The sequence below is a fragment of the Leucoraja erinacea genome, chromosome 7, assembly GCF_028641065.1.
Source record: "Leucoraja erinacea ecotype New England chromosome 7, Leri_hhj_1, whole genome shotgun sequence".
Lineage (NCBI taxonomy): Eukaryota > Metazoa > Chordata > Chondrichthyes > Rajiformes > Rajidae > Leucoraja > Leucoraja erinaceus.
Window position 1 is genome coordinate 70,531,886 of NC_073383.1, and position 23,926 is coordinate 70,555,811.

The 23,926-nt window shown below is 47.0% G+C and overlaps 1 protein-coding gene and 1 long non-coding RNA gene across 4 annotated transcripts in view; one reads left to right on the top strand and one right to left on the bottom strand.

Moving 5' to 3' along the window:
* Window positions 1-8,289: 8,289 nt before the first annotated feature.
* On the bottom strand, window positions 8,290-11,364 carry LOC129699102 (transmembrane protein 177-like). Its single transcript, XM_055638759.1, has 2 exons — window positions 11,229-11,364; window positions 8,290-9,637 (listed from the first exon to the last, which is right to left on the bottom strand). The coding sequence occupies exon 2, from the start codon at window positions 9,620-9,622 to the stop codon at window positions 8,684-8,686; it is 939 nt and encodes a 312-aa protein (XP_055494734.1). The 5' UTR covers window positions 9,623-9,637; window positions 11,229-11,364; the 3' UTR covers window positions 8,290-8,683.
* Window positions 11,202-23,926, top strand: part of LOC129699104 (uncharacterized) — a 49,116-nt gene continuing 36,391 nt past the window's right edge. The window contains exons 1-2 of one of the 3 annotated variants that reach the window (XR_008723784.1): window positions 11,202-11,285; window positions 19,032-19,106. This is a non-coding gene — a long non-coding RNA (uncharacterized LOC129699104). Of the gene's footprint in view, window positions 11,286-11,310; window positions 11,429-11,534; window positions 11,727-19,031; window positions 19,107-23,926 lie in introns of those variants that run through there. The other 2 variants (XR_008723782.1, XR_008723783.1) reach the window with 2 other exon arrangements.

Sequence of the window (23,926 nt, forward strand, 5' to 3'; positions counted from 1 at the left end):
AAAAGGATAACGAGGGATAAAATTGGTCCATTGGAGAGACAGAGTGGACAGCTTTCTGCAGAGCCAAAAGAGATGGGGGAGATATTGAACAATTTCTTTTCTTCGGTATACACCAAGGAGAAGGATATTAAATTATGTGAGGTAAGGGAAACTAGTAGAGTAGCAATGGATACTATGAGGTTCAAAGTAAAAGAAGTACTGACATTTTTGAAAAATATAAAAGTGGATAAGTCTCCAGGTCCTGACAGGATAATCCCTAGGACATTGAGGGAAGTTAGTGTAGAAATAGCCGGGGCTATGAAAGAAATATCTCAAATGTCATTAGAAACGGGAATAGTCCCCGAGGATTGGCGTACTGCGCATGTTGTTCCATTGTTTAAAAAGGGTTCTAAGAGTAAACCTAGCAATTATAGACCTGTTAGTTTGACTTCAGTGGTGGGCAAATTAATGGAAAAGATACTTAGAGATAATATATATAAGCACCTGGATAAACAGGGTCTGATTAGAAACAGTCAACATGGATTTGTGCCTGGAAGGTCATGTTTGACTAATCTTCTTGAATTTTTTGAAGAGGTTAGTAGGGAAATTGACGAGGGTAAAGCAGTGGATGTTGTCTATATGGACTTTAGTATGGCCTTTGACAAGGTTCCTCATGGAAGGTTGGTTAAGAAGGTTCAACTGTTGGGTATAAATGCAGGAGTAGCAAGATGGATTCAACAGTGGCTGAATGGGAGACGCCAGAGGGTAATGGTGGATGGTTGTTTGTCGGGTTGGAGGCAGGTGATTAGTGGGGTGCCTCAGGGATCTGTGTTGAGTCCTTTGTTGTTTGTCATGTACATCAATGATCTGGATGAAGGTGTGGTAAATTGGATTAGTAAGTATGCAGATGATACCAAGATAGGGGGTGTTGTGGATAATGAAGAGGATTTCCAAAGTCTACAGAGTGATTTAGGCCATTTGGAAGAATGGGCTGAAAGATGGCAGATGGAGTTTAATGCTGATAAATGTGAGGTGCTACACCTTGGCAGGACAAATCAAAATAGGACGTACATGGTAAATGGTAGGCAATTGAAGAATGCAGTTGAACAGAGGGATCTGGGAATAACCGTGCATAGTTCCCTGAAGGTGGAATCTCATATATATAGGGTGGTAAAGAAAGCTTTTGGTATGCTAGCCTTTATAAATCAGAGCATTGAGTATAGAAGCTGGGATGTAATGTTAAAATTGTACAAGGCATTGGTGAGACCAAATCTGGAGTATGGTGTACAATTTTGGTCACCCAATTATAGGAAGGATGTCAACAAAATAGAGAGAGTACAGAGATTTACTAGAATGTTGCCTGGGTTTCAACAACTAAGTTACAGAGAAAGGTTGAATAAGTTAGGTCTTTATTCTCTGGAGCGCAGAAGGTTAAGGGGGGGACTTGATAGAGGTTTTTAAAATGATGAGAGGGATAGACAGAGTTGATGTGGACAAGCTTTTCCCACTGAGAGTAGGGAAGATTCAAACAAGAGGACATGACTTGAGAATTAAGGGACAGAAGTTTAGGGGTAACATGAGGGGGAACTTCTTTACTCAGAGAAAGGTAGCGGTGTGGAATGAGCTTCCAGTGGAAGTGGTGGAGGCAGGTTCGTTGGTTTCATTTAAAAATAAATTGGATAGGCATATGGATGAGAAGGGAATGGAGGGTTATGGAATGAGTGCAGGCAGGTGGGACTAAGGGAAAATAATTGTTCGGCACGGACTCGTGGGGCCGAGATGGCCTGTTTCCGTGCTGTAATTATTATATGTTATATGTTAATGAATGACAATCTTCTCCGTGGATTGTCACTTTGTCGTGGTGGTGAAGCTTGTGTGGACCTGAGATCCTGAGAGTGATGCCATCTGGAGCTATGCTCCTGGTAGGGCCACCCATGGCGGCAAGATCGAGGGGGATGTCTCTGACAAAGAGCAATCCAACCAAGACCTCAACGGTGGAACAGGCGGAGGATGTTGGCTGAAGTTAGTGGCGCCTCAAAAAGGCTGGCAGTATCATCAAAGACCCACACCATCCTGGCCACACACTCATCTCCCTGCTACCATCAGGTAGAAGGTACAGGAGCCTGAAGACTGCAACAACCAGGTTCAGGAATAGCTACTTCCCCTCAGCCATCAGGCTATTAAACCTGGCTCGGACAAAACTCTGATTATTAACAACCACTTTCTGTTATTTGCACTTCACCAGTTTATTTATTCATGTGTGTATATATTTATATCATGGTATATGGACACATTTATCTGTTTTGTAGTAAATGCCTACTATTTTTCTGTGTGCTTAAGCAAAGCAAGAATTTCATTGTCCTATACAGGGACACATGACAATAAACTCAATTGAACTTGAGCGTCACAACGGCTGGGAAGGCAGATGAAGGCTGCAGCAGAAAAGGGTCTCAGGTTGTATTGGACTCCATGACACTGGATCCTGACCTAGATCTGTCAAGGACAATGGGGAGGATGTCTGTGCACCGGTCTCCCCATGTTAAACAAAGTCATGCACAGGCATCCTCCATATAGAGAATAGCATCCTGGAGGCAACCATGGTCAGCCATGACTGAAGGGGGCCTAAGTAGAAAAAAAAGACTGAATGACAAGATGGCACACTCCACATTATGTGCCCTGATGCTTCCTTTAGTTTTGTTTGTGGTCACGTGTACCGAGGTACAGTGACGAGTTTTTTGTTGCATGCTATCCAGTCAGCATCAGAAAGATTATACATGATGGTCTTCACCAAGGCTAACTTCCAAACCACAATCTGCACGTCTCCTCCAGCAGCAGAGGACAAACACTCTTAACCACTGGAGAACATGGATCAATGGCCTGTGGACTTTAACATTGTGAAGCCCGCGGTCTCTGGTAAGAAGAGGCCATAGAAACAATAATAGGTGCAGGATGAAGCCATTCGGCCCTTCGAGTCATTGTGATCATGGCTGATCGTCCCCATTCAACAGCCCGTGCCTGCCTTCTCACCATATCCCTTAATTCCACCTAGAGCTCTTTCTAACTCTCTCTTAAATCCATCCAGGCCAACTTGGGAACTCCCCAGAGAGTTTCAACCGCCCCGACGCAGGAGTTTCGATCACCCTGATGGGGGTTTCGATTACGGATGGTTTGACTGCCCCGACCGCGGGAGAACAAAGGAAGAATATTGAACTTTAATGCCTTCCATTGTTAACATTGGCCAAAATAGAGATATTTAAAATGGAGGATCTTTGCATCTGCAGAATCTGCTGGGCCTCTGTCTGTGAAAAGCTGGAGGCTGTGGATTGGTGCCAGCTCGTCTGGACCCTATATTGATAAGCAGGATGGGGAAAGATCCAGATGTCCTCTCTATTGATAAAATGCACGAGGACTCTGTAGAAGAGCTCAAAGGTGTTGCCGATGCATTAACAGGATTGGCCGACTGCAGAAGTGTTGTAAATACTGTTAATAATGTTACACGGTGTTTGTGTTACTGTTTGATGATTGGCTGAAGTGTGAAGCCTTGTTTGAATTGTTTATACTCCCTGGGAAAATGTTGCGTTATTTGATTAATTTACTTCCTTCCAGAAGCTTCTGTAGAAACATTGTAATGGGGTGCTTTGTAATTGGGTTAGGGAACTGTCAATAACATTTTAATGTAATCAATATCTGTGATTTGGCTTGTAGGGGTTACCACCCCCCATGTAGTTCTGCCCCACAGGGTTTGATGACCTATAAAAGGTAACCCCCACGAGGTTCGTTTTGATCTTCTGGAGGAGCACTTGGGATTGCATAACCTTTTGGAGGTGGCTGCTTGCACTAGGCTGAAGGGCTTGGACAAGCAGAGACAAGGATCAATCCCGCATAGGTATTGCATAGGGGATTTGTTATTGCTTCATAAAATAAAGATTAGTGGTCCAGTGCTTGACTTGGTATTTTACTGAACTAGACTAAGGTTAACTCCAGGAGCATAATTACACCATCACAGTGAGGAATGTGGAAACCACTGTGATGGATGTAAACTTTTATTTTATGTGGGTGTGTGCCTTGTAGCTTTTCACTTAATTTGGCTGTATGGTAACTCAAATTTCACTGTACCTGATCTGGTACATGTAACAATAAACTGACCAAATTCATCTGGTACATGTGACAATAAACTGACCAAATTCTGGAGCAAATTCAGCACGTTACTGAATACTCTGTTGCACTTCAACAGGTTCACAGTGAAGAGTATACCAGTTGTATCCCAGCCTGACTGATTCCGTAATTTGAATGTTCAAGAATATGGGAGGTTAGTTACCTTTTCCTTTAGTAAAGTTTTGATCAAAATTTGCTTCCTCGTGTCTCTTTCTACATTTTCTCTTTTGGTCTCAGAGGTATTCACTTTATTTGACAAAAACATTCCTATCTTCTCTGCAACTGAAACCAAATTGTTTTCTCTTTCCTGGTTCGGATGAGTGGCCTGAAACCCAATGTATCAACGCTGTTCCTCTTTCCAAAGAGACTGCCAGATCTGCCGAGAATTTTCAGCATTTTCAGATTTTATTTTAGATTTCAAGCATCTGCAATTGATTTCATTTTCATTTCTTGGCAAGCGAATATTTATAAACATTACCATCGGCCCATTTCAGATTGAGGCAAGGAAAATTATATTGTGGGATTAAAAAAATTTGCTCAGATGACATAAAAACACTTTGATAAATATCACAGAACCATAGGTCAAAATTACATCAGCATTCATTTGAAAAAGATACCGAACAAATTAATTAAAGTCAATTGATTTCCAGGACCTGATAACTTGCATCCCAACACTTTGAATGGGCAGGGCGGATAGTACGAGTGCCATCTTACAAAATTAGAGATTAAATAGAAAAGATAAAAAAATAGCAAATGCAACCACACTATTACAGAATGAAGAGAACATTTGTAGGTTTGTTACCTAAAATTGGAGAATTCAATGTTCAAAATTATCCCTAGTGTGTGTAGGATAGGATTAATATGTGGGGATCGCTGGTCGGCGCGGACCTGGTAGGCCAAAGGGCCTGTTTCCGCGCTGTAAAACAAAACTAAAACATTAACCTACAGATCAGTCAAATTGATATCAGTGGAAGAATAAATGCTAGATGGAGTTGGAATCAACAAACTAATAACAGGTCACTTGAAGAGCATATATTTATCATATGCTAGGAATCAGGATGATGGTATTCTTCAAGGAAAAACAACCAAAGTTTTTGAGTGACTCAGTAGGTCAGGCAGCATCTCTGGAGAACATGGATAGCTGGCATATCATCTGACCCCGTGGTGTGTGGTTTGGGGGCAGAGAGAAAGCTGGAGTTTGGCAAGTGATAGGTGGGGGGGGGGGGGGTTGATAGGCAGACAGTTGGGCAAAGGCTAGACATAGAAAGACAAAAAGGGTGAGATAAGGATAGAAGAGGTGAGAATTGTGATGCCAGAAAAAGGAATATGAAGGCGGAATTAGACTGGAGACGGAGGGCATGTGCGTGCATATCCAGATGGGGTGCAGGGAAGAGAGGAGGGAGAAAAAAAAATGTTGTTGGTAGGTTAGTTACCTCAAATTGGAGAATTCAATGGTCATACTGTTAGATTGCAAGCTACTCAAGCAGAATACGAGGTGCTGTTCCTCCAGTTTGCGTGTGGCTTCATTCATGCGCAGAGGCCCAAGATAGAAAATTCTTAATTGCTACGGCCTTACAGACACATTAAACAGAATACAAAATATACAATAAACTATTCTGAGTAAATCAAGGGTCAAGGGTGTTATTTGCCGTACGCAATGGATAGGAACCAGAATAATTAAATTATTGCTTGTTGCAATTTCCCAGGCATAGTGGACACAGCAATAAATACAAAATAAATTAACAGTTATTCAAGTAAACCAGATCATGCATAGGAGTGTGCAAAAACAAAGGGCAGAGAACAAACATGGTACAAAGTCCACAGTGGTTCAGTGCTGAGGAAGGGTTGTGCATAGTGATTGAAGAACCTGATGGTAGACAGGAGGAAGTTGTTCTTGAACCTGGAGGTTGTGATTCTCAGGCTCTTATGGTAGCAGTGAGAAGAGAGCATGACCATGCTGGTGTGGGTCTTTGATGATGCTAACTGCTTTCTTGAGGCAACGCTTCCTATAGATCCCTTAGATGGCGAGGAAGTCTGTTCCCATGATGGGTTGGGCAACGTACACCACTTACTGCAGCCTCCATCATTCTTGAACCAGGCTGCAATGCAATCAGTTTGCGTATTCTCCACTTTTGGAAGTTTGATAAGAGCATTCGGTAACATGCTGAATCTCCTCAAACCTTTGAAGAAGCAGTTTTGTGTTGTCTGAGCTTTGTGATTGCATCAGTGTGCTGGGCCCAGGATAAATCACCAGAGATGTGCACTCCCAGAACTTGAAGCTGTTGTTTCTCTCCGCTGCTGTCCAGGCAATGAAGATAGGTGCATTGTCCCTCAGCCTTCCTTTCCTAAAGTCAATAAACAGTCCCTTGATCTTACTAAATTTGAGAGCAAGATCGTTGTTCCAGCACCACTTAACCAATTTGTTAATCTCCCTCCTGTACTCTGACATATTACCCTTTATTCCTCCAACAAGAGTGTTTTATTGTCGTATGTCCCAGATAGAACAAAGACATTCTTATTCGCAGCAGCACAACAGAATATGTAATCATAATAAATAGTATGATTAAACGAGAGAGGAGGGAAAAAAAAGTTCAGTGTGATTGTTGCAAATCCAGACAGGTTGAATCTTCAAACGAGCATTTAGCTTGGGAAGAATTTATGTAATGGAATTCAGGTTTGATAAACCTGCCGATTCTGCACCCAAGATGCTGTGCAAGGCTGACATGTAAGCATGGAAGAAATCACTATTTGTTTGGTATCCTTAGGGAAGCGTGAGATATGGGGAATCATGAGAAGGACAGGAAGTGTACACCAAGGGAAACAATTTGACACAATCTTACTGAACGGCACAGCAGGTATGAAGGTTTATATCGTTCCTCCTTTCTTACATTCTCAGGATGTCAAAGTCAAGATGGGAAGTCATACCTGGGGCAGGACCTTCATAGTGAATGGTATGGCCCTGGGGAATAGGGGTGCAGGTACATAGTTCACTGAAAGTAGCTTCACAGGTAGATAAGGTGGTCAAGAAGCCTTTTCGCATTTAGACCTTCATCAGTAATGGTGAGATGGGCAAGATTTATTATGAACCCGAGGGGCAACCAGAGAAGGAAGTTGAGGCAGATACTATAACATTTAAAAGACATTGGGACAGGTACATGGATAGTTCACGTTATAGGAGTAGAATTAGGCCATATAGCCCATCAAGTCTACTCTGCCATTCAATCATGGCTGATCTCTGCCTCCTAATCCCATTTTCCTGCCTTTGCCCCAAAGAACACGTTCTAATCAAGAATTTGTCAAATCTCTGCCTTACAAATATCCACGGACTTGGCCACATCACCCTCTGTGGCAATGAGTGGCACAGATTAACTCCCCTCTGACTATAGTTGGTCCTCTGAGGGAGCGATGTATGTATGTATTTATGTATGTATTGTTAGATCTATGTACCATTGTATGTAGCATAGTTAGTACCAGTCCAGAGTCTGAGTACCAGAGTCAGAGTACCAGCACAAAGTCCAGAACAAAGGGTCACGGTTTAAGGATAACGGGGAGATCTTTTAGGATCGAGATGAGAAAAACATTTTTCACAGAGTGGTGAATCTCTGGAATTCTCTGCCACATAAGGTAGTTGAGGCCAGTTCATTGGCTATATTTAAGAGGGAGTTAGATGTGGCCCTTGTGGCTAAAGGGATCAGGGGGTATGGAGAGAAGGCAGGTACAGGATACTGAGTTGGATGATCAGCATATAATGGTGGTGCAGGTTCGAAGGGCCGAATGGCCTACTCCTGCACCAATTTTCTATATTTCTATGTTTACCTGCACTGATGTAAAGCACTTTGATCAACGAGAGTTGTTTTTAAATGAGCTATAGAAATAAAATTGACTTGACTTGAAAATTCTTCCTCACCTCCTTTCTATTTCTCCATTACCTTGCCTTTAACTCTCAATTTTCTCCTCCAACATATTATTCTGTCATCAACATAGCATGAAAAACCATACTAATTTATCAACTTTACATATTCTGAAAGGTTACATAATTTCCACAATATGATTGTCATGGCTATTTGCAAATAATCAAAAAGTAGAAGTGAAATTGAATATTTCCCCCTCCCTCCACCATAATCTGACAAATAAAACTTCAGGATATCCAATAAGTAATGTCTATAAGTGTGTATATTTTGCATTTAGATTTCATGACATTCAATATGTGCTTTTGGATTTTTGTCAATTATCAAGAGTTCAGTCTTGCATGGCACAAGGCAAACAGTAGTTTTAGAAACACTAGCAGTTGAAAAGCAAGTTAAGGATATCATTGATTTTTTACATTGTGACTGACTGTGGCATATTTCACTTTAGCTCTGTTTTACAGATTTTAAACTCACAACTGTGTTTTTGCAATAATGGAAGTCGAAAATGGTTCCCACAAAGGTTGAGTAATCAGATGACAACGCGGTTCAGTTCAAACACAAAATCTGGATGAGAGTCAAGTAAAATCGACGAAGTTTACATGATACATGGAGATGAGCAAATAAATATTGTCAAATCAGTTTTACTTCCAACAGTCATTCAGGGTGTTTTCAATCATCTCCTTCCTGGAGGTGTAAGGAGCATGTTTTAGTCGGAACCAATGCTTAGGGAAAAGGTTGCCATTTGTTGCATACATTTCCATCCCTTGTTTGCCAAGGAGCAAACGGAAAGTTCGATTTCGTGCAAGAACTTTATCATAAAATTCAATGCCTCCCTTTGCATAATTCTTTGATATTGTTGCTGTCCGGTGGTCTGATCGGTAGTCGAGCCAGTGACTGAGTGCATCAGAAAAAAGAAAATAACCCACAAAGCCCACTGCTGCCGCAGCCAGGTTAAATACTCCACGTAATAAAAAGGGTCCCGAGTAAAGGCCGAGGGCTTGCTTCGAGGCCACGCCTATCACGTACGTGCCTGCTAAGCAAGCTGGTGCGAGCGCCGACTGAAGGACGGGGCCACTGCTTTGCAAATACATCACCTCTCTTGCAATGGCAAACCTCTGCGCATCGGAAGAAAAGGTGAGGGATTCTCTCAGAGATTTCCCCACCTCACTATCCCACTTGACGTTCCTGCCATTAATCATGACAATTCGGTTGGTTATTCCTTGCCCTTCCGCCCCTGTGCTGTTGAAATTAACTGGGATGCCAATGAGAGCTCCACTGGGCAACCAGGGAACACCCGCACTCACGGGTTGAAAGCTGAAGGCAGCAAACGCTGTATAATTCTGCGTTGAATCCACTCCGGCATCTTGAAGCACCTCTTGGAAAGTGGTTTGCAACCTCTCTGGAAGTTCAGCCGGATCTCCCTTGGACCAAGCTTGATACAACTTTCCATACGTCCGTTGGGGAAAGACATGACAGAAAGCATTGGTGGCAAATAATCCTCCACAGGAAACAGCTAATAACTTGACTCTATGTTTGCTGCCAAATAGAGTAAGTTTCTTAAAAATCTGATTTGTCATCATCAAAATGGATCTGGTCTAGGAATCAAAACACATATTCAGTTGCAGAGAAAAACCCCCCAAATATATTTGATCAAAAAAATTAAACACTAAATATTTCTGCTATGCAGAGAGGTAAGTGAACTCAAAGGCAAGTGAGAAGCAAAGCTGGATATCATGGTTACTTTACATAGAGATACAGTCCTTCAGTGGAAACAGGCTGTTCGGCACACCGAGACCAAGCCAAGCAACAATCACACGAGTTTAGTTTAGAGATACCACGTGGAAACAGGCCTTTCGGCCCACCGAGTCCACGCCGACTAGCGATCCCCGCACATTAACACTATTCTACACACACTAGGGACAATTTACACACACACCAATTAAACTACAAATCTGTATGTCTTTGGAGTGTGGGAGGATCTCAGAGAAAACCCACGCAGGTCATGGGAGAACGTACAAACAGCACCACCCTGTAGTCGGGATCGAACCGGGGTCTCTGGCGCTGCAAGCGCTGTAAGGCAGCAGTTCTACAGCTGCGCCACTGTGCCGCCCTAGACTATGCTAACCTACTTTCACATCCACACCCTACAAACTAGGGGCAATTTACAGAGGCCAGTAAACCAACACATCTGAGATTTGGGAGCGAACCAGAGCACCTAGATAGAGGTAACCCACGTGTTCACAGGGAGAACATGCAAATTCCACAAAAAACAGCACTTAAGGCAAGGAGATTGAACTTGGGTCTCGGGTACTGTGAGGCAGCAGGTCCACCTGCTGCACCATTACATCACACCATGTCATGGTGGGATCTTCTGGGGTCAATGGGCAACTGGCAGGGTACTTTTGAATGTGGTTATTGAGGGGTTACATTTGAGGAGGGAGGTCAAGGCCGTCACATCGGGTGGGGGCAATGCGGTGTCCTGGAGCAGTCTTTGAGGAGTGTTTTGCCAGAGGAGGGTGGGAAGTTCTGGAGGGCCAGTGAGGGGAAGGGTGATCCTGGTAGTCTTTGGAGGGGTCTGGGGAGGTGGAGGGGGTCTTTGAGCAGTCTGAGACCTTGACATCTCCTGGGGAGAGGGGGGGGGGGGGGCTGTTCTGTTGGGGTCTTTGGGGCAGGGTATTGGGGGGGGGGGGGATGGAATATTGCAGGGTCAATGAGGGGCTAGTGAGATGAGGAGAAACATGGTAATCTTTGGTGGAGTCTGGAGGGGGGGGTGGGAGAGACATTGAGGACTGTTGGTCTCTGGCAGGTCACTTGGGGGGGGGGGGGGGCGGGGGGGGGGGGGGGGGGGGGGGAGGGGGGGGGGGGGGGGCGGGGGGGGGATGAGGTCTCTGGAGAGGGATCCTGGTAGCTACTTCGGGGAGGGTATCTCTGGGGAGGGTAATTAACGTCGGTGAGTCGAGGTGGGGTCTCTGGGGAGGGGAGGGACAGTGGGGAGTTTTTGTGGGGAGGGGTAATTTAGGGCTGTGAGCGCTGCCAGGCTATTGGGGAGAGATCTCTGGTCTCCTGGAGTGTGTCTTCCTTCACTCCCTCCACCTTCAGGGACAGGCGAGCGGCCACTCGGGCCCGAGCCGCAGCCTCCTACCCCCCTCCCTCTCTCTCCCCCTCCTCTCCACCGACCGCCTTTACCTCCGGCTCCACGTTTTCAGCAAAACGCTGCGGGAGAGGGACACGTCGCAAAATATGGTGACTTCACGCCACCTCTCTGCCGCAGTAGCACAAAGTACGGCTGTAGTTCGACCCCGTGGTTAGCGGAGCGTTGCCGTCTATTTGCTCAGGAGAGTGGAAGGTGCAGTGAAGAACCCGGTCAGAGCGGCCATCTTTGTAAGGTCAGGTAGCGCAGCAGCCAGCTCGACGGCCATCTTTGTAAGGTGAGGTAGCGCCCGGGGCCAATATTGAAGGGCCAGGTCGCTCGGCGGCCATCTTTGTAAGGTCAGGTAGCGCAGCGGCCAGCTCGGCGGCCATCTTTGTAAGGTCAGGTAGCGCCGGCGGCCATCTTTGTAAGGTGAGGTAGCGCCCGGGGCCAATATTGAAGGGCCAGGGCGCTCGGCGGCCATCTTTGTAAGGTCAGGTAGCGCCGGCGGCCATATTTGTCAGGTCAAATCGAGCAGCAGCCACCTTTGTCAGGTAAAGGATAATTAGCAGCCAACATGTGTAGCAAGAAATTGCAGATGCTGATTTAAACTGGACATGCACACAAATGCAGGAGTAACTCAGCAGGCCAGGCAGCATAAGGTCATAAGTAATAGGACCATTTGTCCCATCAGGTCTATTCCACAATTCAATTATAAAAACATGAAAAATAGGTGCAGGAGGCCATTCAGCCCTTCGAGCCAGCACTGCCATTCTATATGAATTAGTACTAGACCCTGATTTTTCCCCATATCCCTGGATTCCGTTAGCCCTAAGAGCTATATCTAACTCTCTTGAATTGGCCTCCACTGCCTTCAGTGGCAGAGAATTCCACAGATTCACGACTCTAGTTGAAAACGTTTTTCCTCATCTCAGTCCTAAATGGCCTACCTGTAGTGGCACTTGCTGGTGCGCGCCAGCATCGAACCCTGCGTTCGGAAGCCGAGCGCACGTGACTCTGGGAGGGGTCGGGTTTTCGCACGATTTCTGGGCTCAGCCCGGCAGTCGATTGAGGAGCACCGTTGTGGTCAGTTGTGTATTAGAGCCCGTGTTATCAGAGAACTGTAATTGAGAGTAAATTTTGTTCAAACAACCAATTGTCGTTTCTAATCCACCAAATTGGTGACCCCGACGAGTCTAACCGTCGTTAAACTCGTGGACATGCAGGAAGAATACTTTCCCGCCAAGGCAGCCGCTGCTCAGCATGACTTCACTGGCCTTCGACTGCCCTCCTATTGGCCCGATCAACCACAGGTTTGGTTCGCGCACGTGGAGGCGCAGTTCCACCTGCACCACGTCATTGCCGCGTGACCAGATATTTCCACGTGGTAGGAACCCTGCCGCAGGAGTCAGCCTCGCTGTTGCTGCCGTACCTTCGGGCTCAGGCGCCGAGACCGAGCGGCGAAGATCCTCCATATGGACGGGGTATGCGATCGGAGGCCTTCCACCTTAATGGCCAAGATCCTGGCCCTGATGGACGAACATCGACCGTGCTTACCCTTCGAGCAGGCGTTCTTGGAGCAGCTGCCGGTTGACGTCCATTTAATGCTCGCTGAGGCCGATTTCAGCGACCCCCAACAGCTCGCTCAGAGGGCCGATGAACTCTGGACCACGGGGCGGTGGGACGTTTGTGCCTTCACCCGCCCAGCCATCACAGCTAGAGTGCAGCTGAGGAGGCAGCGCGAGGAAGGTCTGTCACTGGCCGCCTCTGAGGATCCGCCGCAGCATTCTGAGCCATATAGTAGACTACCATCTACGTTTCGGTGCAGAGGCTCGACGCCGCCAAAGCCCTTGCACGTTTCCCGTAGAACCGACCGTAATCGGCCCGAACGAACGCCTCTACGTCCGTGACCTTCACTCTGGCCGCCGTTTCCTGGTGGACTCCGGGGCCAGCATCAAAATCTTTCTCCCGACCGCCCGCGATACCCGCGTTGGTAAGGTAGGACCCATCCTCTCAGCTGTTAACGGGAATGTGATTCGAACATACGGTACGCGGACCCTTAACCTAACTTTTGACTCCCACCCGTACAGGTGGAAGTTTATCGTTGCTAACGTCGCCCAGCCAATCATGAAGGCGGATTTCTTGTGCGTGTTTTCACTTCTCCCAAACAGCAACCCGACGACATCGCAGAGGTCCAGGAGCCTTTCGCCGCTCTGCTATCTGAATTCCCTGAGCTACTCACACCCCGTTTCGACGGGGCTGCGCCACATCACGTGTGGTGCACTATATCCCTACCGAAGGATGCATGCTCGCGCGTGCCGCCTCCCGCCGGACAAGCTTCGCATTGCCCGCAATGAATTCCAATTGATGGAGGACATGGGTATTGTGCGGCGGTCCAATAGCCCTTGGGCTTTCCCGCTCCATATGGTTCCCAAAGTGTCCGGGGGTTGGAGGCATTGTGGTGATTACAGGCGGCTTAACGTGGTAACCACAGCGGACTGGTACCTAGTGCCCCATATTCAGGATTTTTCAGCGCACTTTGAGGACGCGGCCTAGTCGAAGGTCGATCTGGTTCGGGGTTATAACCACATCCCAATCAACCCCGACGACATCCCCATGACAGCCACCGTTCGGCCTGTTCGAATGGCTACGAATGCCATTCGGCCTAAAGAACGCCGCTCAGGCATTCCAGCGGCTTATGGATCATGTCGAGCGGGGTTTGCCTTTCGTCTTCATTTATTTAGACGATATCCTGGTGGACAGCAGTTCGCAGGCAGAACACGTCAGTCACCTTCGCCTTTTGTTCGAGCGATTACGTGAGCATGGTTTGGTGATTAACCCTGCGAAGTGCCATCTCCTTTTTAGGGCATCGGGCAACCACTCATGGAGCTGAGCCACTGCCCGAGAAAATCGACGCCATTCACCAGTTCCCTAGGCTGCTCACTGACAAGTGTCTACAGGAGTTTATCGGGATGGTAAATGTTTACCACCGGTTTGTGCCGTCAGCCGCCACTGTCATGCGTTCCACTATTCCAGTGCCTCACGGGTAAGCCGCGGGATTTGGTATGGTCGGACAAGGCCGACACCGCGTTTGAAGGTGCTAAAGCTGCGCTGGCTAATGCCATCATGCTGGTGCACCCGAGGGCGTCCGCTCCTACTGCGCTCACGGTCGATGCTTCGGATGTCGCGATGGGGGCAGTCCTGGAGCAGCGGGTCAGTGACCGCTGGCAGCCGCAGTTTTTCAGCCAGCAGCTTCGGCCTCAGGATTGAAGTTACAGTGCATTCGACAGGGAACTACTCACGCTCTACCTAGCGATCAGGCATTTCCGTTACTTCCTCGAGGCCCGAGCTTTCACTGTTTTCACGGACCACACAGTGCGTTGGGCAAGATTGCTGATCCGTGGTCCGCTAGGCAGCAGCGGCACCTCGCCTACATTTCCGAGTTCACGACTGACATTCAGCATGTAGCAGGGAAGCTTCACGTCGTGGCCGACGCGTTGTCTCGACTGGCCATCCCATCGGTTTTGGCTCTAGACCTGGGAGTCGACTACACTGAGCTGGCAGGTAGGGCCCGCCCGGTTATCCCAGTCAGTCGGAGGCGGCTTGTTTTTGACACTGCCCACAGTTTGGCCCACCCGTCCATTCGTGCCATGTCCGCCCTGGTAGCGTCCAAATTTGTTTGGCATGGGCAGAGGAAGCAGGTGGCTGCCTAGGCCCGTGATTGCATCCCGTGCCAAACCTGCAAGGTTCAGTGACATGTACGGTCTCCCGTGTAGGACTTCGCTGTGCCTGATGGCCGGTTCCTGCACATTCATGTAGACCATGTCGGTCCCTTACCATGTTCGCACGGTGCCACGCACCTGCTTACTACAGTGGACAGGTTCACTAGGTGGCTGGAGGTTATCCCGTTATCAGATACCTCCGCGGAGGCTTGCGCTCGGGCTATCGTGTTCAATTGGATAGCTTGTTTCGGGGTGCCGTCTGACATCACCACAGACTGTGGACCTCAGTTTACCTCATCTCTGTGGTCCGGCTTAGCGTAGCTATATGTCGCCCGCCTACACCAGACGACCGCTTATCACCCGGAGGCGAATGGGTTAGTCGAGCGGTTCCACAGACACCTTAAGTCGGCGTTGAAGGCCCGGCTCACCGGCCCCAATTAGGTTGACCCGGTGCCCTGGATCCTCCTGGGCATCAGAACTGCGCCTAAGGAGGGCCTGGACGTCTCCTCGGCTCAGCTCGTCTATGGCTCTGTTTTGTGGGTACCAGGGGATTTCCTACCCGCCACCCGTGGTCCGGAGGTTTCGGCTTTGGCGGTGCTAGCTGACTTTCGTGAGCGGGTGCGCGCGTTAGTCTCTGTCCCAACCTCCGGGTATGGGTTGGACCCGGTGCATGTGCCGTGTCATTACACCGTAATGCTTATGTTTTTCTTCATAGGGACGCTCACCGTTCACTGTTGCAGCGGGTTTATGAGGGGCCGTACAGGGTGCTGCGGCCGGGAGTCACGTTCACGTTGGACGTGGGTGGCCGGGAGGAGTTTGTCTCCAGCCGCCTCAAGCCTGCGCACATGGACTTGGACAGCCCTGTGGTTGTGGCCACACCACGGTGTAGAGGTCGTGCGCCTCTGACACCCGTACTAGTCAAGAATCTAACTATCTTTGCCTTAAAAATATCCATTGACTTGGCCTTCACAGTCTTGACCTAATTCTATTCCTATCACTTATGACCTTCTGAACCCTTGCTTTCCCTCTCTCTCCGTCCTTCCCGCACCCAAGTTCTCCGGCTAGTTTCACTGTCCTCCTGATCTTTGTACGGTCAAGTCTATTGGCAGCCTTCTTTATAAGATAAAGTCAACTATCGGCCATTTTTGCAACGATAAGCAATTTCACAGCCATCTTTGTACGGTTAAGTCAATGAGCAGCCTCCTTTGTGAGGTCCATTCAATTAGAAGCGATCTTTGTGCAGTCATATCAATGTGTACCCATCTTTTTGTTATTGTAGGTAACGCACGTGCGCACACATTAATCAACAAGTCTAAGTTCAGTGCCACCAAGATCTAGTTTGTAGCCAAAAAGCTCTGAACCGATCCGGAACATGTCATACTCTGCGTATCTACGAATGATTTTATTTGCCTCGTTCACCTGATCCAAAACTACTCTTGCTTTATACCACATTTGGCTGGTTATGTAATGCATGTACTTATTGCCAAGGTAATGGTTACCCACAATATACCCAAACCCGTACTCGTATGAGGTCCAGGTTTCGTTCCATATCTCCTTGCTTTGTCTGGAGTTCTGTTCCAGCAATGTCCATCCACCACAGTCATATTCCATTTCACAGTACACCACAATTAGGGGTGTTTCGAGTAATGTTTTTGGCCGGATGACGTAGAGGCCACTCGTATTGTAACCTTGTTTAAGTTGTCTGAAGAAGGGTTTCGGCCCGAAACGTTGCCTATTTCCTTCGCTCCATAGATGCTGCTGCACCCGCTGAGTTTCTCCAGCTTTTTTGTGTACCTTCGTATTGTAACCTTGTTGTACGAAGTCATTGCAGTCTTTTGCGTAATTTGCTGCGACATAGAGCATTTAATTAATTTTACCGTATAAATTAATGTATATTTCTGCATTCATAGTCATGCATCATTGAATCATAATCATAGAGTGATACAGTGTGGAAACAGGCCCTTCGGCCAAACTTACCAACAATATTCCAGCTACACTGGTCCCACTTGCCTGCGCTTGGTCCATATTCCTCCAAGCTTATGCTATCCATGCACCTGCCTAACTTTTTTAAATGATGGTATAGTCCCAGCCTCAACTACCACCTCTGGCAGCTTGTTCCATACACCCACCACCCAGAGTTAAGAGAGTTCGAATCAATCAATCAAAATCCAGATTAGTTAATACGTGAGATGAATGCTTTATTGTCAGAGTTAATTGTTTTGATGAAATGTTATTTTGAACTTTAGAGGGGTACAGCGCAGAACAGGCCCTTTGGCCCACGAGTCCTCGCCGACCACCGATCACCCCTTACACTAGCACGATCCTACACACTGGAGACAATTTAATTTTTTTACCAAAACCAATTAATGTACAAACCTATAGGTCTTTGGAGTGTGGGAGAAAACTGAGCACCCGACGCAGTCATGGGTAGAACATACAAACTCCATACAAACGGGACTCGTGGTCAGGATCTCTGGTGCTGTAAGGCAGCTCTACCTATGAGCCACTGTGCCAGGGTGCAGGGAGGGAGCTGATATCCAGCTAAAAATGTATACCTAGAATCTCCTGGTGCTATTCCAATTGTCATCCTTCAAGCAATAGTACTAGTTACTTATCTTTTTATGCACAAAAGATTTAGTTCACTTCCAAACAAAAGGTCATGACAACTGTGACATTTTCTGAAGCACTTTGGAGCACTTTGAAGATGTGAAAGCATTATTTTCAATGACATTACCTCCAAATAATTTGCAAACCATTACTGGTGAATTCTTCATAGAATGTAAGATGTTAGTAAACCCTGGATTTCTATGCAGAGGTCAGATTTATTTTTGATTTTAATGTTTCAACATTAAGCCCATTGAGAATATGCTGGTTCCCAGAGTCACCCTACCGATCCTATCTCTCCATTGCCAACTATTATGGATCAGACATCAGACATCTTTTCACAACACAGAAGCATGGTTCCTTGAAGGTGGTCGCAGGTAGGTAGGGTGGTCAAAAATGCTTTTGGCACTGTCCTTCATCAGTCAAAATATTGAGTATGGAAGTTGGGAGGTCGTTGCAGTTGTATAAGACGTTGGCGAGGCCACATTTAGAGTATTGTGTTCAGTTCTGGGCACCATGTTACAGGAGAGATGTTGTCATGCTGGAAAGGGTACAGAGAAGATTTACAAGGATGTTGCCAGGACTTGAAGGTCTGAGCTATAGGGAGAGGTTGAGTAGGCTGGGTCTCTATACCTTGGAGCACCGGAGGATGAGGAATGATCTTAAAGAGGTGTATAAGATTATGAGAGGAACAGATCGGGTAGATGCGCAGAGTCTTGCCCAGAGTAGGTGAGTCAAGGACCAGAGGGTCTAAGGGTTAAGGTAAAGGGAAAACGATTTATTAGGAATTTGAGGGGTAACTTTTTCACAGGAAGGGCGGTTGGTGTATGGAACAAGCTGCCAGAGGACGTATATGAGGCAGGGACTATCCCAACATTAAACAAACAGTTAGACAAGAACATGGATAGGACAGGTTTGGATGGAAATGGAACAAATGCGGGCAGGTGGGACTAGTGTAGCTGGGACATGTTGGCCGATGTAGCATTTTAAAATTAAAGTTAGGAGCGAATGTACATTATATTCACATCAACATCTTCAGTGAAATGCCATTGAAACTGCTCACCTTTGTTCAAAATCAGATCCCTCCCATTTATGATCGTGTTTACTTTGTCTTTCGGCACCATATTCGCATTAGCCACTTTAACTTGGAGGGCTTTGTAGGTCAGGCTTTCTGGATCTGCATAGCTGGTGATGCTTTGAGCAGATAGTATCAACACTGAGAACATCAACAACTTATTGTGGAAATTCATGATTGGATTCCTGCAAAAGGATAAAGTACATGAATTAATCTTATAATTAAAATTTTTAATTTGCCGTAAATTTCTCCAGACTTACTAGGGGTCTTGCTGGGAGCAGATTAAGCATCATATGAACAGGCAGATTACCGTTAGCTTTTATACAAGATCTGAATTTAAATTGTCACAAACTATTAAACATTAACTGTTTATATTGCAAATGTCCTGAATGTATTGTAAATGCTTTAACAGCTGGAGCATGTGATAGGGACTATTAATTGTTATCTTTCACTTGTAGGTAAATGTGCATTTTCAGTGAAACATCAACAGCTGGGAAGATAACAGCATGGAAGAAACTGTCCTGAATCTGGAGGTATGTGTTTTCACACTTCTGTACCTCTTGCCTGACGGTAGAAGATAGTGTCCAGGGTGAATCTTGTCCTTTATAATGCTGGTGGCCTTATTGAGGCAGCGTGAAGTGTGGATTAAAGAGTCATTAAAAGGGAGGTTACTTTGTGTGGTGGTCTGGCCTGCGTCCACAACTCTCTGCAATATCTTGCGGATTTGGAAGGGGCTGTTCCTAAACCATATCGATAAAATGCTTTCTAGGGTGCATCTGTAGGAGTTGGTGAGCGTTGTTGCGGATATTGTATATAGAAATTGAAACATTATGTTGCAGTTATACATGACATTGGTTAGAGTCCACACTCAGAGCATTGTATTCACTCTGTTATAGGGAAGAGGTCATTGAGCTTGAAAGAGCAGAAATGTGTTACACAAATGTTGCCAGAACTCAAGAGACTGTATTATAAGGAGAGGTAAGGCAGGCTGGGAGTTTATTCCTTAGAATGTACAAAATTGAGGAGTGATCTAATAAAGGTGTAGAGGGATATGGGACAAGCACAGGCAAATGGGACAAGGTAGATGGGAATCTTGGTTGGCATGGACGTGTTGGGCAGAACGGCCTTTATCCATGCTCTCTGACTCTATGCTGTGCCTTTAAGTAGCCTTCTTCGCCGTTTGCGATCACACCAATTGAGATTGAATGACTGGCAGGCGATTCTTATTCCTAACTGGTACCCTTGATGCTGGGGCCGCTTCTCTTCATGTTGTATATTAATAATTTGGGTAAGGGGATTAAAGGCTTTGTGGCCAATTTTGCAGATGGTACTAGGATAGGTGGAGGGGCAGGCAGAGTAAGCAAGGACTCTGCAGATGGACTTGGACAGGTTAAGAGAGTGGGCAGAGAATTAGCAGATAAAATTCAGTGTAGCAATGTGCGGAGTCATACATTTTGGTAATAAGAAAAGGTTGTAGAGTATTATTTAAATGGAGAGAGAATCCAGAAATCGGAGGTGCATAGGGACTTGCGAGTGCTGTTGCAGGACTCCAAAAAAGTTAATTTGCAAGTCGAATCGGTCCTAAAGAAGGTAAATTCAGTGCCCTCCATAATGTTTGGGCCAAAGACCCATCATTTATTTATTTGCCTCTGCACTCCACGATTTGAGATTTGTAATAGAAAAAAAAATCACATGTGGTTAAAGTACAAATTTTCAGATTTTTTTACATTTTGGTTTCACCATGCAGAGATTACAGCTGGGGTATGAGGGGAAATAAGCCATGTTTGCGCAGTTGGGGGCTATAGGACTTGGAAGTGCTGGTGCAGGATTCCAAAAAAGTTAATTTGCAAGTCGAATTAGTCCAAAAAAAATCATGTTAAATTGGTGGTGGAATATTGCGTTAGGGGTAAAAAAAAATAAATGGCGTTGTGGGCAATTTTCCATGAGATTCCTTGAGGGCTGGGGCAGAAAAGTAAAAACAAGTTGCGGATTTTGGCCAAAAGAAGGAAAGGGAAAAAAGGAAAAGGCAGGAATATGGGGGAATATTGCGTTAGGGTAATGGGTTGCGTAGGGGGAACGGATGAGTGGTGGAATATTGTGTTGGGGGAATGGGGCCCAACGGGTCTCACTTGGTCTAGTCTATCTATCTATTTATTATATAAAACTCTCGTGCCATCCGACCGGCTGCCGTCCGGCTGCCTTTCTGCCTTTTGATTTGTTTCCATCGTGTGATGTCACAATGCCCAATACTCGCAGATGTCCAACCGGAATGGCCGATGCTCGCAGATGTCCAATCGGAATGGATCCATTTACATGTACGGCTGCCGGCTGCATTTCTTCCTTTGATTCCTTGCCACGCCGAATCCAGACGCACAATCGCCGACATCTTTTCCATTTCTTTAGAGATTTCACTTTTCTTTCTAAGTATTTGCTCCTCATTACATTTCATCGTGTTTAAGTACACGTTTTTAATCAAATCCTTCTCCCCCCTCCCCCCCCCCAATATTTCAAAAATAAACTGGCTTCTCACCCATAGAAGCAGCCATTTGGGTAGACATTTCACTTTTCATTCCAACTATCCACTCCTCATTAGATTTTGTTATGTTTATGTCCACATTTTTAATTAAATCCTTCTTCTTCCCCCCCCCCCCCCCCAACTCACTCATTTTGTCGCCTCCATAACGGCCTCAAAGACGCCATTTAAAACCAGCCGCACTGCTCATTCCTGAGCTGCTTGAGTTGGAGGACCACGTCTCCCGTGGGGGCTACGGGTAGGGAACGGCTGCGTTGGGGGAGCAGACCTTGGTCTAGCATATTACTAAAACTCTCATCTTGTTTGTTATTATGTCTGTGATTCTGTCTGTCTGTCTGTCTGTCTGTCTGTGATGTAATCCTGAAACTACGCCAAAACGGCACACGATCGTGCTACCATTTTTGGTCCACCTTAATCTCCATTGTCCTGTGGTGTGTATTAGCCAAGTTTTGTTCAGATTGATGTTATATGTTATAAGTTATTCACATTTTAAACTTTAAAAATGTAACTTTTCACTTTAAAAAATCCAATTCCACGTACCCTGCCCTTGCCCACTCCAATGTTACAAATGACACGACACTGGGACCACCATACTCACCATTGTCCTGTGTTGTGCATCAATTTTTGTTCAGAATGATGTTATACTTTACGTTATTTACATTTTAAACTTTAAAAATGTAACTTTTCACTTTAAAAAATCAATTTATTTTGCCCTGCCCCAGCCCATTTACATCTGAAATGTCCTCATTATTCAGGGAACGGGGGTTCCCCTCCTCCACCATAAATGAGGCTCTCACCAGGGTCTCTTCCATACCCCGCAACACTCCTCTCTCTCCCCATCCCCCCACTCGCATCAAGGGCAGAGTCCCCCTAGTCCTCACCTTTCACCCCACCAGCCGTCACATACAAAAGGTAATCCTCCGTCAGTTTCGCCACCTCCAACGTGACCCCACCACTCGCCACATCTTCCCATCTCCCCCCATATCTGCCTTCCGCAAAGACCGCTCCCTCCATAACTCCCTTGTCAATTCTTCCCTTCCCTCTCATACCACCCCCTCCCCGGGCACTTTCCCTTGCAACCGCAAGAGATGCAACACTTGTCCCTTTACCTCCCCCCTCGACTCCGTTCAAGGACCCAAGCAATCGTTCCAGGTGCGACAGAGGTTTACCTGCATCTCCTCCAACCTCATCTATTGCGTCCGCTGCTCTAGATGTCAGCAGATCTATATCGGTGAGACCAAGCGGAGGTTGGGCGATCGTTTCGCCGAACACCTCCGCTCGGTCCGCAATAACCAAGCTGACCTCCCGGTGGCTCAGCACTTCAACTCCCCCTCCCACTCCGTCTCCGACCTCTCTGTCCTGGGTCTCCTCCATGGCCACAGCGAGCAGCACCGGAAATTGGAGGAACAGCACCTCATATTCCGTTTGGGGAGTCTGCATCCTGGGGGCATGAACATCGAATTCTCCCAATTTTATTAGTCCTTGCTGTCTCCTCCCCTTCCTCAGTCCCCCTGCTGTCTCCTCCCATCCCCCAGCCTTCGGGCTCCTCCTCCTTTTTCCTTTCTTGTCCCCACCCCCGATCAGTCTGAAGAAGGGTTTCGGCCCGAAACGTTGCCTATTTCCTTCGCTCCATATATGCTGCTGCACCCGCTGAGTTTCTCCAGCTTTTTTGTGTACCTACAATGTTATAAATGACTGGACACTGGGAGTCCTGTCATTTGTAACATTGTAACGGGCAGGGGCAGGGCAAATGGAATTTGATTTTTTAAAGTGAAAAGTCAATTTTGTAAAGTTTAAAAAGAGGGAAGGCGAAGAGGAACGGGGGAGGGAGTGCTTGGGAATGAGGGGAAAGGAGCCGTGCCTGCGCAGTTAGGGGCTATGGGTGAGTGGTGGAATATTGCGTTGGTGGAAAGGGTCCCACTTGGTCTAGTCTATATCTATATCATATATCCTTATAACTATAAAACTCTGATCTTATGTGGATGTGTGTGTGTGTGTGTGTGTGTGTGTGTGTGTGTGTGTGTGTGTGTGTGTGTGTGTGTGTGCGTGCGTGTTTATTTGTTTGTGTGAAGAAGAACGACGCGCCAACGGGAAGATTTACCCCCTGGAGTCAAAAATCGGCTTACCCGAGTTATTAATATAAATGTTCACAAATTCGATCCAACGTTCGATTCAAAACGATTCATTGTTTTTTTTTGCTGAGGACGTGACAATGGATCTGCTTGCCATCTGCTGCGACTGACATCACCTCCCACACTCCCTCCTCCCCCTGTTGTTTGAAAGTCGCCCTGTCAACTGAAGACGTTCGCCCGCCCGCCTGCTCTCGGCTCGGCTCCTGTACCCGAGAGCTCCCGAGAGTTTTGGTCGATATATGCTACCTTCCCCCCCTCCCCCTCCCTGCGAGCTGCCGCCCCCCCCCCCCCCCAATTCCGCGAGCTGCTGCTGCCCCTCCCCCCCCTCCGCGAGCTGCTGCCCCCCACTCGCCCACCAAAGATCTCAGCAGAAGATTGCTTCGGTCCAACCGGCGCTCCTTTGGTCGACACTCGCTCGCCCGCTCGCGCCTCGGGTCGGGTCTCTCCCCTCCCCTCCCATCTCTCCTCTCTCCTCCTCCCCTCTCTCCTCCTCCCCTCTTCCCCCCCCCCACCCTCTCTCCCCCCCACCTCTCTCTCCCCCCCTCTCTCTCTCCCCCTCGGCTCAGCCCGGGTACCCCCCCCCCCCCTTCCCCTCGTCTCGGCCCAGGTCTCCCCCCCCCCCATCTCTCTCCCCTCTCTCCCCGCTCCCCCTCTCTCTCCCCACTCTCTCCCCCTCCCCCTCTCACCC